Genomic DNA, 16,887 nt, shown 5'->3' with positions numbered 1-16,887 from the left:
CAATTCTCTACGAGTACAATTTATTAAATAACAAGATAATAAGTAATAATCGACAATGTCAGTGGAAAAATCATTATTTGTAAATTGTAATTTAAATATCCAATTTTGTCAAAATGCGAACTTTTACGCTTGTAAAAGTTGTAAGCGCTTGAAAGTGTTTCAACTTTCAATATTATTTGATTCATTTAAGGAAATATTATTAGCTTATATTGAATTGTAAATCTTTTTGACCATTAATTTGAACATAAATCAGAAGAAATCTAAAAAAGTAGATAATTTTAAATGTCTATATAATTAACTCAAAAAGAATTAAAATATTTTTAAAACTATAATATGTCTAGAAATCTCTCACCAAATAAGAGTGGCGTATTGTGACATTATATTTAGAATGAATGATTCATCATAGTATTTCAATAACAATTATTGTACGAATCTACGTGTATCGATAAATGGGGTAATTTGTTTTAAACAAATGTGACTTAAATGCAACAGTTTTATTTTTTTGAAAAACTTTTTCTACCAGAAAATATATTGAATTTGAAGTCTTACTGCTCCAAAAAGTAATGTTAGACACAACAAATAAAAAAACCGTTTGTTAACCGTCAAACATATAATATCAGACTGTTTAATGTTCAACCAAGAGCGGACCACACATAAGATATCCCACAACCTAGACTCTTCACTCGGACCCAATCAAGAAAAAAACATTGATTTAATAAAGTTTATGAAAGAAACCAAATTGTTCAATCTTATATAAAAACAAATGTTTATTATTTAGTATTTAATTAATGTAAATCCTTATTTGTAACTAATGGCCTTTGCTGTCGACGTTATTTTTTTGAGATCAATAAAAAAAAAAAAAACATAGATGGTTGTAAATCAGGGCTTGCAAACGTTATAATAACGTTATGATTATAACGTTATATTTGACAAAAAATGATTGAAATTTGTAAAGTTATTATAACGGAAAGCGATAATAAAAAATTATTAAATACCACAAAACAAAACATAACGATTAACAAAATATATTATATATCATTAAACAAAACATAACGCAAAACGTAATTTATAAAATATCATTGAACAAAAAATAACGCTAAACGAAATATTTTAGTATTTACTTATTTAAAAGGTCCATTGGTTTCGTAGAAACATTTATTTTATGCAAACAATCTAAGAGTTTATTATGTTATATTCCGTATCCGGACCTACCCTAATTAGTTATTATTTTTTAATTTAATAGGTATTAACACTATTTTAAATAACAATAAACGCAAAACTCGTATAACTTTTTAGTTCTAAACAACGATAAACGCAAATCTTGGATAACGTTTTAATTCTGTATAACGATAAACGCAAAAGTTGGATAACGTCTTAATTGTAAATAACATAAAATGGATTTTTTTTTTCAAATGCAAGCCCTGTTGTAAATAAATAATTTTGTCGATTCACTTAGAATCTAAAAATATTTTCAGTATTTATTATTAGTTTTCAGCAGGGCTTGCAAACGTTATAAAGAAATTATATTTGACAAAAAACGATTGCAATTTGTATACGTAATTATAACGGAAAGTGATAATCAAAAATAATTAAATACCCCATAACAAAACAAAACGATCAACAAAGTATATTATATATTATTAAACAAAACGTAACGCAAAACGTAATTTGTAGAATTTAATTAAACAAAAACTAATGCAAAACGAAATAATTTAAAATTAATTAATTTAAAGGTTATATTGGTTTCATAGAAATATTTATTTCATGCATACGGACATAGAACCGATTATATTATATTCCGTATCCGGGCCATTTACATTACCTGCACGCTTTAGTTATTATTAATACATCTGATAGGTATTTACACTATTCTAAATAATGATAAACGCCAACTTTGTATAGCGTTTTAATTGTAAATAACATAAAAGGGAATTTTTTTTGTTCATATGCAATCCCTGGTTTTCAGTAAGTTATACCATGTTGATTGTTGAAGTACTATATTATTTTATTACGTTCGCTGGCCTATATATAAGAGGTTGTTCAATAGGCCACGACGGCGGACTGTGCTGCCGGACGCCGGTAAAATTCCCTGTGGGTCACTGTTCGTATTTGAGTACCTATACCACAGTTAGCTATATACGAAAAAATAATGTACCCCCCTGTATCCGATATCTATAGACTAATTCAAATTACAATATGATTACTGATGAGGCCTATCAACTACTAACTTACCACGAGTGTCAGAGTAGGTATGGCGCGTGTTATGATTGTTTGCATTTTAATAATACAGATTACCGTTTAAAAATAAAAAAGAATGTTTGGAAATTTGGAATATTAAAAATAACGACGAGTGTTTTTCATCACAGACCGTAGAAAACTGTAGAATTATTACTAATATTATATAATTGTATTATTAATGGGAACATAGTATTATTTTTGACGAAGCCGTCGATATTGTTACAATTATATTATCACCTATAGTATACGACTATTTTACACTTGGACCAGTTGTACGCAGACCATGAATTTATCTGGTACTAAGTGCTAATAAATATGTTGACGATTTGACGAATTACATTGCACTTCTAATTAATTTTTTTTATTTTGAATATGGCCACCCCAACAATAAATAGTAAGGAATATAATATGCATGTTGGTATTTAATATTTAAATTAAAATTGATTTTTCAAATTAGTTTTTATACAAAATCAATGATATTGTAAACATAAAACTACCTTATTAAAAGATAAATATTGAAAAATTAGAAAATTAAAGTATATTATAAAGGGTTGGAGCATTTTAGATAGAAAAATAAAATGTTAATTTTACTCTTAACTAGTGACGTGCGGTATGACACAACGCTACTCATTCAATTGGGGCTGTACTGTAAGTTTTCATGTAAAATAAAACACATTTGTTTACCTAATATTCTATGGACTACAGTTTATAGGTATACTAACTTATCTCAGTAGTAAAAACCGGATAGGTAAAGAATATAAGTTTGTAAGTTATATATATATATATGTTATGTTTTTAGTTATTCAAATATATTAATATTATTGTATAATATATATTTTGTGGGTACCAAAAAAGAAAAAAATACTTATTAAGTGACGTGTGGCATTACATACCGCTTATCAACTTTTATATACACACGATGGTCAACACCACGGTTAATATACTAAAGTAGGTGGGTAATAGTAGGTGAGTAACACAGCTGTTTTTAACACATATTATCAGTACTTAACTATATATTTCTTATACTATGATCAATATTCAATACTTACGCTGTTCCGATTGATAAAAATCATATAAATAAAAGAATAATCTGAGCGGTATGAGATACTGCACGTTACTAGTCAAGGGTTAAGACTTAAGAGTGATGGTGATAAGTGATAGGTGACTGTAACTAAATTAAGGCCACTCGAACGGTGATTTTCCTGGATCAATTTTTCCCAGTCTGCGGCTTACGTAAAACCTTTAAAACGCCAAGAAACAAATTTTCAAATAGAAAAAAAAAATCATATTTTTGGAAATCTAAAAATCGATTAATTTCATTGAATGATGCAAAATATGTTATTTTCATTTTATTCATCTGTGAGAACAATATTTAATACGAATAGCCAAACATAATACAACAAAAAGACAATTTATTGTTTGTCAAAAAGGAATTTTATAGTTTGTAATTATCTAAAATATTATTCTTCACGTGTACTTTAATTGTTTTCTTTTTACACATATCCGTTTCTTTTAATTTTTTTGTTCTTATCCAACAAACATTTAATAATATAGGTACTATTTTTGTTAAAATGTTTGCGTTTTGTTTCTACCGTAAATTATTTAAATACCAAACATATATTATGTCGCGCATTCCCTATTATGTTGGCAACGCGATAGTTTAATTATTTAACAATTAGTTTGTGTTTTGAATACTAAACAATATTCACAATATTTGGTGTGCGTAATCTTCTTACGGTGAATCACTCATAAGGGTGCATTTCGTGTTAGCAGCCTATATAGATTCCGAGCTTTCGCGATCGAATAGTTTAGTAGGTAAATAAATTCAACTAATTGAGATGTGTAAACCAGATTATAAGAGATTATTAGTAAGTGCATGCGAGCTCATGAGATTATGAAGGTATGACTCGAAATCCAGTAGGTGATATATATTTAAATCACATTAGGCTCATATTATTAATACCAGCTTGAAATGTACGCTTTTGATTGCCGGATCGCATACTCTACTGATAGTAATAAAACTCAGCATCGCGTTAAACCTAAAAGTGACCCTAAATGTAAAAACATGGTTAGTGTCACTGACACATATTATTGTTTTCCAATATCGGTCGGAGATATTATGTAGTTTTGTAAAATTTATTAACTAAAAAAAGGTTAACAATAAAAATAATAATAAATCGTAATTTTCGTAGTGACGACGACGACACATATTAATATATTGTATATTACAGTTATTGGTCCTGTGTATTATTAAAAAATAACAATACACATTTCATTCAAATATTAAATCAAATAATTATTGTTTTTATTTCAAAAATGTTTATTGTCCACGATGGTCAAGTATCAGTCATTAACATTTATTCGAATAACTATAATCTAGATACGCGCTTAGTAGATTTCATGTTTAAGTTTTTTATTTTCTATCAGTTTGTTCAACCAATAATTTATTTTCAACTTTTTATAATATAACATAAAAATTGGATTTGGTAAAAATTTGGAAACTTTATAAAAAAAAGCTTTTAGATCTTTTCTGTCTAATTGCGCTGAAATTACAGAACATAACTGCAATATAACATAGAGACAGTAATATAATTTCATTTTATTGTTGTAAGTTTGAAAACTTTATCAGCGTACCTACATGTATAAATATATTATAAGACTATAATACGTGTACGATGTACCTTTACAGTATTTCACTGAGGAAAATTTAGTACCGACTACTTACAATTAACAGTATAATATTCATACGTGGTAAGTTATCTGCATATCTTGTGTATTTTGTGTATATGATGATGATAAATGCGAGTTGCATATATTATATTAAATTATTATACTTATTACTCATTTGTTTTTGAAATATTTCATTGAAACATCGATTTTGGTGATAAAAATATGGTTCAATGGTATTATGCAATCAACTTTTAAGAACAAGAATAGTGTCTTCGTGTTCTAGCATAAAATAATATACTTACGGTGTTTATGAGTATATTTACCATTAACCAATACAAGTTACAATATTTATAAGAAATGAATGAACTCGTAAAGTCATGAAACATTATAACACTTCCGTATTATTGTATTGGTATACGCGAGTACGAGACTCATACATTTTATTTTACTTATAAAAGCTCCATAATATATTAGAAAATATATTATATTGATGTGGTCTGATCGGGATTGTTGTGGAAAATGAGATAAAACACTTGTTGTAAAAATTCAATTAATGATTGTTATTACTAGGTATTTCATAAACATTCATCTTATTCACATTAACACACAGTATTATGTATTTATTTTTTTTATTGTTGTTAACATTATAAACTATAATTTATAAAAAAATAATAATTGATTTAAACAAGTGCGTGAATCGTGTGCTAATAAATTATCATAAATATGGGCGTTTCATTTTTTACTCCTCATTTAAAACGAGTTAAAAAATGTGTTACGAAAATGTTCGACGTAGGTAAGCCTTGTATTTATACCGATGGAGTGTGTCTCGTGGTGTTTGTCACCCAATGGCCATTAAACATTACAGTTTGGCGCTCACCATACATACTTATATAGGTACAATGCTGCTATTGACTACCTGTCTATTGTTTGAAAATTTATCTGATTACGTTAGAAACCTACCTATATGGAAATTAGTAATAATTTAACTTTTAAATATTTACATTAATGTTGGTCATCGTAAATGTTTAACAAACGCAAAAAAACTTGAATTTTCTTAATTTCGAGTTCAGGTGAATCAAAAATTACAATCTATATATAACTATGTTATACCATAACAATTGTGGCTCTTTACAATTTAGTAATAAATAACAATTATACGACGTAATTTTGTTTTAAAATATATAGGTAATCAGGAAAAAGTTTATGGGGGCAATCACCAGCTTGAGACACTATATTATATGAAGTATTATTTATGTGCAATAATCGTTTGTTCTTCTTTTAATATGACATATTATTCTTATGGTTTGCTTGTGGAGGCAACGGCTGCTTGGCTTCGAAGTATTTCTTGGCCCCTTTGACGCCCACGCGGCCGACGTCGATCTCAGGCAGGGCACACAACACTCGGCGGGCCCATTCCACGTTTTTGCGTTGCGTTATCAGAAACTGTAAAAGATAAATAATAATAATAATACAAACAAACAAACAAACACATACACATTTGGAGGATTGAAATTTGATTAGCAGGAAAAACGTTACAAGTTATTGCTTTTGGATCAAAGTATATCTGTTACCCCTTTTTTATTTAAATATTATAAAAATCGTATTATTTTGTATTATTTGTATTTATTGTGTGTTTATTAATTTGTCAATTAATTATATTATTATTTTGAGCATTAGAATCTCATAAAACATGATTTTGGAAAATTTGTATATCGTAATATATGTTTGAGTTTCGTCTAAATGAACTATTTAATTTACACGTTTACCAATATCTTAAATGGAAATGGTATACCTATATATGGCGCAAATGCTGGTACAAAAGTATATTCGTGCTCGCTGTTTATTGAAATATTGTCGATTGGTTATCATGGAGACAGATAGTATAAATTAAATAACAAAGCATACAGACGATAATGCTCTCTGCAGGCGTAAGTGTTTCACGAATCACTCGATTGATAACCAATCCCGGTTGCAGATCGTAATGAAACAGAACCATAGTAACAATTGTCGAAGTGATCAATAATTTCACACGTCTTTATATTATACTTACAAGAAACATTTCGGTGCTTAACGAGAGGTTAATTTATGACACTTTCGGCCAACTTTGAGGATGACGTTTTTCACCGAGACTATTATTAGTTTTACCAATTTCGGCATTTGGTAGTGTGATAATAATTTCCGGCCGTGGAAACTATTTAAAATATAATCACGTCGCATACAAAGTATTTCGAAACCCTATAGGACACCACCCAGCGCGGTCGCGCGCTCAACCGTTTACACAAAGCGATTAAAATATTTAATTATAATATTTAATTTAATGCATTAACCTACAAACAATTTTCTTACGCACCCCCATACGGAATTCCGAGAATCCTAAGAGTTTCAAACAGTTTCATATCGTCCGCATCTTTTCCGATTTCCCGTGTCAACATGATAATATATTGCTTTGGTATCACATGCCACCCCAACCCACACGGAAGAAGCGTTTCTGCGTTTTTTCTATAGTCGTGCATTCTAACATAGGCATTGTGATTATATAATATTATAATGTCGTATCAACCATTTTCGACTTTGTGAATAGGCTGCAGTATGCCTTCCTTTGTACGATATTGTTTTCAACCGAAAATCAGTTTCCATAATATTATCATAATACCAAATAATATTATGATGTAATTGTCGTACTAAATCCTGCATATTATTATTATTTTACATAGATGCGTGCTGCGAAATTCAATACATGCTTTATTAGACTGTTGACAGCAAACCGACAAATTGAAGTACGTATAGGTTAGTTTTATGTTTTCCATGTCAATTTTCATACTTAGTTATTAATTCTAAAAAGTTCATTCGAAAAATTTATATTTCTCAGTTAATACATCGTTATATCTATGTCACTTGAAAAAGGTTTGCAATTTCAATTGTTACATTTTGATACTTACCAAGTTTCAAATTTTAAGAGGATAAATCATTTTATTAAAAATGGTTTTTTAAGGTAATTAATAATATTACTATAACATTTTTGAAATAAATTAACTTGAAATATTATAAAATTTGTTTAGGTTTCTATTCACAAATATTTAACCTGCTCGTATACTTAAATATATTTTTTATTATTAATTTAATCAGATTCAACATGAGCTATGTACAATAGAATTTATTATAATATGAACTAAAACACTATTTGTTGAGGTATCATTTCTTCGTAAGTACATAATAATAACCCATAAGTAAAAAACGTTGTAAAAAATAAATAGATGCGAAATTCGTTGTTTTAGAAAAAATTATGTAGCATTAGTTTATAATTGTAGACATTGTTAAGATTCTAAGAAAACAATGAATAACACAATTAGAAAAAACCGTTGTGGTTTCGTAATACGTGGTCTACATAATTCTCATTGTCTAGAGAACAATAATTTCAGTACAAGATAATATTATGATTAACATTATTATTGTAGAAAATAAATCATTTTTTTTTTACTAGAGTAGACAGTATTCTCATGGACTTGAGTAGTTATGGTTTTGGATGGACTTCAGTTGCAGTTTTTTATGTTAATAGATGTAGGTGTATTGTTGTTTAGGTACTTACTCTTTTTTTAAATGCAAACTGAAATAAGAATTATATTTTTTTTTCAAATCAACAGCAAATAATATGTGACATTTTATATTTTCATCGTCAAACAATTATTTAAAAAAATTGTCTAATTCATTTAAAACTCTATGGGGTTATTCATTTTTGAATTGAAACAAAAAAAAAACATTATCTATCGATTTTTTTCAAAAACTTGTATTGTACTAAGTATACGTTACTTAATTCGGAAGGTTATTTCTAAAAGAAAATTTTAAAATTTTAACTTTGATTTCAACTAATTTTTTTTTGTAACATAAATAAAAAAATTTATAACCAAAAATTAGATTGTGATAGTTCTAAACTAACAACAAACAGAAAAAAATGTATAAATAACATGTAAATATTGAATAAACACAATCACACTGACCTCACGAAAACTCAGTTTTCCATCACCATCTTCATCTGCGTCTTTGATAAGCCGTACAATCGCTGAGTGAGTCCATGGAACACCACGCACCATCATCATTCCTTTGAGGTCTTCGACATCCAAATATCCGTCGTTGTCCGTGTCATATCTAATTATTATCATCATGAAAATTATGCAGCTTCTAAGCACACTCAAGTTTTTAGTATTATAATTTATTATATTACCTTAAATAAATTAAATTGGTTATGAAATAGGTACGATTTATTTAGTTTACGTTAATACGCTGTTATAGTGTTATGAGTTATTAATTTGTATAATTAATCGAAATGAAATATATATTTTTAAAAAATGTTATACTTCAAATTATTAAATAATTGTTAATCAATGATACAGATACTAGTTACTAATAGTTATTATTCATTATCTTTATTCATGTTCATATTTTAAATTTTTCTAATGCATTGATTTGTATTCTATTTCAAAGCTATAGTTTAAATTATGTTCAAAAAATTACAAAAAACAAAAAAACAAAAATGTCAATGAAAATAATATGTATTCAACCACAGAAATATGACTTTCCATTGAATAATAGATAATGTCATTTTATTTCGTTAGTTAAAACGAATATTACAAATAAAAATATGTAAACATGCATTGTGTTAATTATAACAGAAAAATATAGTACAAAATGCAAATATTATAGAGGCTATTAATATAACTATGATAATGTCTATAATAGAATTCCTTTAAATTAACATGCGATAAGACTATAATAATATTAATAAGTACTAATTTCATAATATGATATATTTTTAAAATAAACGTTACCTAGTAAACGTTTTTTCGTAACGTTTTATTAAATTTGGTGATAGTTCTGGAAACTCTTTTAATATATATTGTCGCTCTTTGAATGAAAGATTCGAAAACATTGTTTTATTCAGATTTAAACCAAAATAATTTTTAATACAAAACTGTTATTGTTTATTTTAATTGTGTGCGTTATAAAAAACCAAATCACTTTTTGTAGCGAAAATATCACTTCAAATAGACGATAGTCGATAATGTGTAATCGATCAATCTGTTACATATTATCACAATAACTGTTTTATGTTTGGATTGTGGTGCTATTTAAATACTATTGATCAAAACTTACCGGAAATTCACGGACATAACCATGACCACGGAAAATCGTCATTAGCTATGATAATCCCATTGAAAATTACGAGCTAAGTTGTCAAATCATGTTGTTTTTTTAATATTGTCCTCGGCCTTGGTGGTGGGTGAATGCGTTCACGGGGACATCATGCAAAGGTCGGAGATGATTTTTCATTTTTCAGATGCATTTCATTGGGGAAAAAAATTGCAGAGTAATAAAATAATATGTTTAATTTGTTTCATGAGTATTCAGTAGAATATCTGTTTCATTCTAGCCTTTAGAAAATCTAAAAAACCACCTAAAACGTATTATTTTTTTTTATTGACTTACATAATATGACACATGTATGTATACGTTGTAGTACGTTTCATTTTGTTTCATTTTGTTTCATTTTGTTTCATCCAACTATATCTCAATAGAAAAAAGTACACTATTGCAAAACAATGGATACGGCACTGAGTACCTATACCTACTGAATTAAGCCATTATGCACTTTTCCTTGGTAAAATAGTCCCAAGCGTATTTCAATTAAGGCTAACGTCTCCTTATGAAAAACTTAGCTATCTATCCTTAAATATACATCATTATAAGATTAATTATTTAAGTGTTCAGTATAATTTTAGTTTTATTTAGCTCTCGTAAAGAAAAAAACTATACATTTAATAGTGCGTTTTCAAATTCCAATCAGAAGGAAAATAATTGTTTTGAAATTAAAGTAAAAAAAAAACTAAAATAAGATGGAAGTAGGCACTTGTTTAAAATAATATATTTAATGATATTCATTGATATTGAAGCTTTATTCCACCTAAATTTCTTTTAAAATTTGAGCCAATTATTATACCAAAAATATGTATCTAATATAACTCAATGGTGAAAAATGTCTAGGCTGAAAATCAATTACCTAGTAAGATTCTTTTTCTTTTTTTATACATTTTTGTTTTCGGTTAAACAATTTTGTTAGATAAACACAGTATTGTTAAATAATATACATGGGAATTCCAAACCACTGGACTGTAGTATAAAAGTGGTAGTTTTTTTTTTAACTGTCCAGTTTTGTCGCGTTACTTTTATTATAATATGTCTATTACTTGAAGAAAACTTGATCACTGTTTTCCATTGTTGACATAATTTATAGATTAAGTACATTTTTCAGGCAAAGTAATTTATCTTTATTTCAATACTGACCATAAATTAAATTTAACTGTATGACACATTAAAAAAAATATATATTATTACAATTATTAAATTCAGCCAAAGTTTATTTTTTATTAATATATACAATCGGATTCAATAAAATATATAAGTGAGAAAAGGAAATAACATTATCGTGGTGGCGTGATAGCCAAAGTTAAATAATTTTTAGATGTATTATATTTATTTAGCAATTATTACGGAAAAAACTATAAATTATTTCCAAGTGTTATAATTTTATTTAATATTCATTGAAATAAATATACTCCTAATCAACTAATCAATGAGTTAGCTTCTCTAACACTTCAAGGTGACTCAACCAGACGCCTCAAGAGAATATGGTGCCGAGATTTGATAACTTAAGTTAAAACTTATAAATGTAAGAGGTGTCGCAAATGTGTGATTTCTCTCCTCATGTGAATACTGAATAGTCATTGTCAACTGTTGTAAATTAATAATTTTACTTATTGTACATACTGTATGGATCGTAATTTTTCAAATTAAGTCAATTCTTTAAAAAAAAAATAAAAAAATATTCATTCATGGTTATATAACTAGCAATAAATTTTTAATTTTTAATTTTATTATACTTCATTATTAATAGTGAAACATTAATAATAATATTATCTAAAACTCAAAAACAATTTTGTTTGAAACGATAATATGTAAGTATAATTAAATGATTTATTAACCAAAACTGAGTTAAAAACTTGACAAATGGATTAAAATAGTAAATGTAAATACTTACTAAAAGAAAGAAAAGTGATTTTAAATAGAAGATGCCTTCTTTAAAATCAAATATTGTACTTTTTAGTAAAAAATTAATATTTAATTATGAATTATAATAAAAATATTGTAGTAAAAATGAACCTACAATGTTTAACAGATAGAAAGTAAGAAATGTATAGTTTTAGTAATCATTGAAAATTAATATTATACTTACCTGTTTTGGAAGAAAAAAATATGGATTAGTAAGAAAATGATGGTTTTAACTGTTATCGATAATTATATTTTTAGATATTTTAGATGCTAAGTTGTTATCTAATATCGATGTTATCTTAAAAATATGATATACCTATAGGTAGTACTAAATATGCAGGTATTTCAATAGTATCTAGTATTTTCTAGTTACTCGTTAAACTTATTACTTAGTTATGCACTAATGCTTCAGGCTGAAGCCTTCAGCCAAAGTAAGTGATCGATATCACGCTCATATTATTATGACTCATCAAATCGTAAATACGAAAATAAAAATAAAAACAAGATATGAAGAAAAAATCGTCACATGTATATTTTCGTAAAACAATTTTGTAACGATTGAATAATAATCAAACACAATTTACACACTTACTCAGTAATAATAATTAATTAATTATAGTAATAATAATAGTTTTAATAATATTAATAACCGTCCTTAGGACAAAACGAACAAATTTTGATCGATATATTTATGTATTTATTATATTATGCATAATTCTAAATAGATATGATAGAAGTATATATTATTATTAAATGTATATTACACATTATATTGTATATAAACACACACGGATAGTATTTGTAAATTAAACTTCGATCGAATACGCACTAATTATAATCGAAAGAAAAATAGCATTAAATTCTAAACAGAGTTGGCATCTTATATGTGCGAATACGATTACACTTATTGACTTATATTTAATTATATTATATAAGTAGCGACAACGTGAATAAAACAACTTTTTTTCTAATTATGTAAATATTTTTTAAATTAATGAACATAGAGCTATTAAAAACTTAAAAAAAGTTACTACGTAATATTATAATTTAAATGTTAATTATATTATTTATGCGTTGATACTTGATAGTAAAAAGATTATTAACTCTAATATAACACCATAATAATATAGTACAATATAGAACATATAAACCGAAAGTCGGAAAAGAAATAAACTAATAAATAATAATATATAATAATAAAGTTTTGATACAAATTTAAAAAAAAAAACTTTAGTAGTAATTATCAACTCAGTTGAAAAACTAAATTCTAAGATGAAACAGTGTTACTAAATACCTAGTTAATTAGTAGTTGAACAAAATAGTTTTCATTAAATATTCCCTAATATACAAATTTTAATTTACTTGATAAAATCCCAAAAAAAAAAAAAATGTTTATTCATATAAACGAATAGTAGTAATTTCTAATGTCTTACAAATTAAATAAATGTTTCTTAGGTAACCAATAAATGATAATAATATATAATAATAAATTGACAAAATAAAAATATATTTTACAGATCTAGCTACCTACTTACTCAAAATATAAAATAAAAATTTTAAAATGTCGTGTGTGTTTTTAATTTAAAAATGTATTATTATATATCAATATCATTATTAATATTTTGTTTAGACATATAATTAAACTAGTATACCTATTAATAAATAATTACTACGGGTAACTCGTTATCTTTATTGATACCGATATTTAATATTAAATATTTACATAAAATATAATATTATTTATATCAATAATAATAAAAAGTTTATACACATTTTTTTAAATGTCATACCTTATCTCTCAGTAGACTAACGATGTCGCTGGTGCGCGAATCAATGACAGTTTTACTTCAACAATTGTTTTCCAACTTTATAAATACAAACAACAACAATAGTATTACCTAGCCATTAATATAATAAATTTAAACACATATAATTTGAAACTTATTTTATACAAAAATTATAACACTTAACAACTGTCCTCCAGCAAAAAACCAGCATTATTGGTAATTTGGTAAATTATTCACTATGGATGTTATAATATAGATATTATTATTATACAGTTGTACATGGTTGGATTAAATTTGATTTAATTAAACATTAAAGTGAAGATGCAAGGAATTCGTCTAGTTGCCTCACACTCAACACACGAAATAGTATTATGGAGGACGTTTCCAAGATTGGTACCACGTTTATAACAAAGATATTTGTGTAACAATTTAGGCGGGTATTTGAATTTGTTTTTTTAAAAATAATCCATCTACTTGAAATCATTTTGGAATTACACACTTTTTGATACAGTACAACGAAACTAACACGAATTTAACGGAATTTAACGGAATTATTACGCCATGTTCTAGCTGGGCGTAAAACCCAAAAATTACATATTGAAAAACTTGCCACATAATATCATATTTATGTGGTGCGATTTTCGTACTAGATTGGACATATCATTAATAAATTCGAAGGCCAGAAATATTACATAGTATTTCACGAGACGATATTAAATAAGAAACAGATCATGTTAATAATAATAATTTAATTTAGATAATTCCAACTGTCAGTTATCATTTTCATGACTCATAATTAAAATATTCCGGTAAAAAAAAGATTTCAAAATGTCATTATGGAGTAGTTCAAAAGACAATAGAAGTGCATATATACTGGCAATTAGGCGATTATTATACGAAAAATGAATTTAGTAGAGTTTATAATGACAAACACTTAGATGCAACATGAGTACAAATGTTAGAAACGAACATGGGGAAATAAACAGAGGAAAAATCTTTGAATAATATACATTTAGGAAGTTATTAACAAAATACATTCACAATACAATTAATAATAATAATAATAATATTGGGTAATATTAGTTATAATAATAATAATAATAATAATAATTAGGACTATAGGACTATGAATTTTATGTATACATTACATAAAATAATATTATCATACGAATACACGTTTGTAATAATAAATTTAAACGCAGCTTTCCTGTTGGCTAGACATCAATGGAGTTCGGACCGTAACGATTTCCCGATGGTGGTAAGGTGGTAACCGGGACGATACCGCTATGGTTGTCGACATATGTTGTTCAGGTCTATAGCCGTTGTTGCTATAACCAGGTCCAACTGATGTAGCAGGCTGTAATCAACATTAAACAATTTTAATATTGATATTAATCTTTAAAAAAAAAATCACCTCAAACATTTTTATTATGTGTTTAGTCTTTGGGTACTTTAATTAAAATATATTAAATATTTTCACTTGTGTAGTGAACATATTAGTCAACTGAAATAACTGCATTGAAAAGACTATTATATCATATTTTCCATAACATTTAAATATTAAATACGATTGTTACAAAAAAATATATGAATATGAAAAAAAATCATTTGTTCAAAATTTAAACAATGGACCTTTGTTTTAGTTAATTTTTATTTCAATACATAATATTATGTAATTATAATATAATATTGTAATTGATATACAATATATAACTCGTTTATAGGTCAAATATTGTTATGTTGATTACGTTTTTTTAAACATAATTTTGTAATATCTTATTCAATAATGAGAATTTTCGTTAAATTCTATAGTTAATATTAGTTAATATTACCTATGTAATGTATAATATTATAAAACCTTGTAGTTTAAATATTAAAAAAATACAATATGTCCTATCCTCAACTGAGCTCACAATATTTTAATTTACGATTCCTAATGGTTAATTAAAATGTACTTTTAAGAAAGAAAATGTGTGGAGGTTTTCAATTTATCAAATTAAATCCATGTTTTCCTTTCCCGAAATTGATTACACTGAATAATGGCAAGCAGAATTGATTTTCTATGTATAGGTAAAGGATGTGATAATAGATTTGCTATAATCACTTCGGGGGTGTTTCAGGATTTGAGGTAATGTATATCACACAAACTTCTCAGCTTATAGGTACGTGAAATGTTTATCTAACTTAAGTTTTACCAACCAATTATAAACGGTTGTACAGATTTGTGATTAACTAAATGGATAGTGGTTTACCCGAAAATAGTTGTTCCAATGAGTATAAACGATAGTATTAACATTTAACATACATTTTTATCATCAAAGTAATCTATTATATTTTATGGATAAATACAAAAACAAAATCGCAGTATAATATTTTTTTAATTGGATAATTATTGATTTATGCGTATCGCTTGTATGCGTGGTAGTTATTTATATTAAAAACAAACAAAATATAAAACCTTATAATTTATAATTTTTTTTTAGGTAAATTGTAAGTACTGAGAATATGGATAGAGAGAATAACAGGTAAACAAATAATAATTAAATATACCCTATGAAAAAAAATACTATGCTATAAACACAAATAATGGCATAAAATATCATTTAATATTCATTAGGCCTTATTTTATAAAAATAACATAATATATTGTAAATACCTATTATGTAATATGCGATATAATAAACTGAACATTCTAGATGGTCAGTATAAACACCTGATGTCATAATATATGACATATTATTGTAGTTTTAATTTTAATTTACCAATTTATATGTTTGTCGAGATTATATATTATATTTAGATGCGTTTGTCATATTAATCTGTTTTGATAATTATGCAGATTGATAATACCATAACAATTAATAGATTTATCAACGCACCTAGTATTATATTATGATATATTAGGTTATAATGTTATATTATACGTATAATATTTAGTGTATGTATGTCATACCAACGCACATTGAATATCGAATTTTTCATGAACTGGATATCCAATACATATAATTCGATCATGACGATCATAATGTTGTTTTTATTTTCATGTAATGGACACAAATTGTATTTAATTCTTGAAGCTGATAGGTACCGT

General features: G+C 26.1%; 2 protein-coding genes across 2 annotated transcripts in view; both read right to left on the bottom strand.

Annotated features, from left to right (window-relative positions):
• Positions 1-5,480: 5,480 nt before the first annotated feature.
• Positions 5,481-9,978, bottom strand: LOC132935925 (EF-hand domain-containing protein D2 homolog). Its single transcript, XM_061002575.1, has 3 exons — positions 9,732-9,978; positions 8,904-9,051; positions 5,481-6,351 (listed from the first exon to the last, which is right to left on the bottom strand). The coding sequence occupies exons 1-3, from the start codon at positions 9,830-9,832 to the stop codon at positions 6,187-6,189; spliced, it is 414 nt and encodes a 137-aa protein (XP_060858558.1). The 5' UTR covers positions 9,833-9,978; the 3' UTR covers positions 5,481-6,186.
• Positions 9,979-12,517: 2,539 nt separating this feature from the next.
• Positions 12,518-16,887, bottom strand: part of LOC132937501 (uncharacterized) — a 582,052-nt gene continuing 577,682 nt past the window's right edge. The window contains exon 14 of the mRNA XM_061004322.1: positions 12,518-15,153. Within this exon, the coding sequence (XP_060860305.1) occupies positions 14,989-15,153 (165 nt within the window). The 3' untranslated portion in view covers positions 12,518-14,988. The remainder of the gene's footprint in view (positions 15,154-16,887) is intronic.

Source organism: Metopolophium dirhodum, chromosome 1 (assembly GCF_019925205.1).
Source record: "Metopolophium dirhodum isolate CAU chromosome 1, ASM1992520v1, whole genome shotgun sequence".
In the NCBI taxonomy this organism is placed as follows: domain Eukaryota; kingdom Metazoa; phylum Arthropoda; class Insecta; order Hemiptera; family Aphididae; genus Metopolophium; species Metopolophium dirhodum.
The sequence above is the reverse complement of the archived record's forward strand: the minus strand, read 5'-3'. Positions and strand labels throughout refer to the sequence as shown.

What these genes read in the sequence shown, in the direction of transcription:
- LOC132935925 (XM_061002575.1), bottom strand. Translation starts at nt 9,832, where the DNA reads ATGTTTTCGAATCTTTCATTCAAAGAGCGACAATATATATTAAAAGAG. An exon ending in TACGAAAAAACGTTTACTAG is followed by an intron (nt 9,052 to 9,731) that starts GTAACGTTTATT and finishes GATAATAATTAG; the next exon opens with ATATGACACGGACAACGACG. An exon ending in GAAAACTGAGTTTTCGTGAG is followed by an intron (nt 6,352 to 8,903) that starts GTCAGTGTGATT and finishes TATCTTTTACAG; the next exon opens with TTTCTGATAACGCAACGCAA.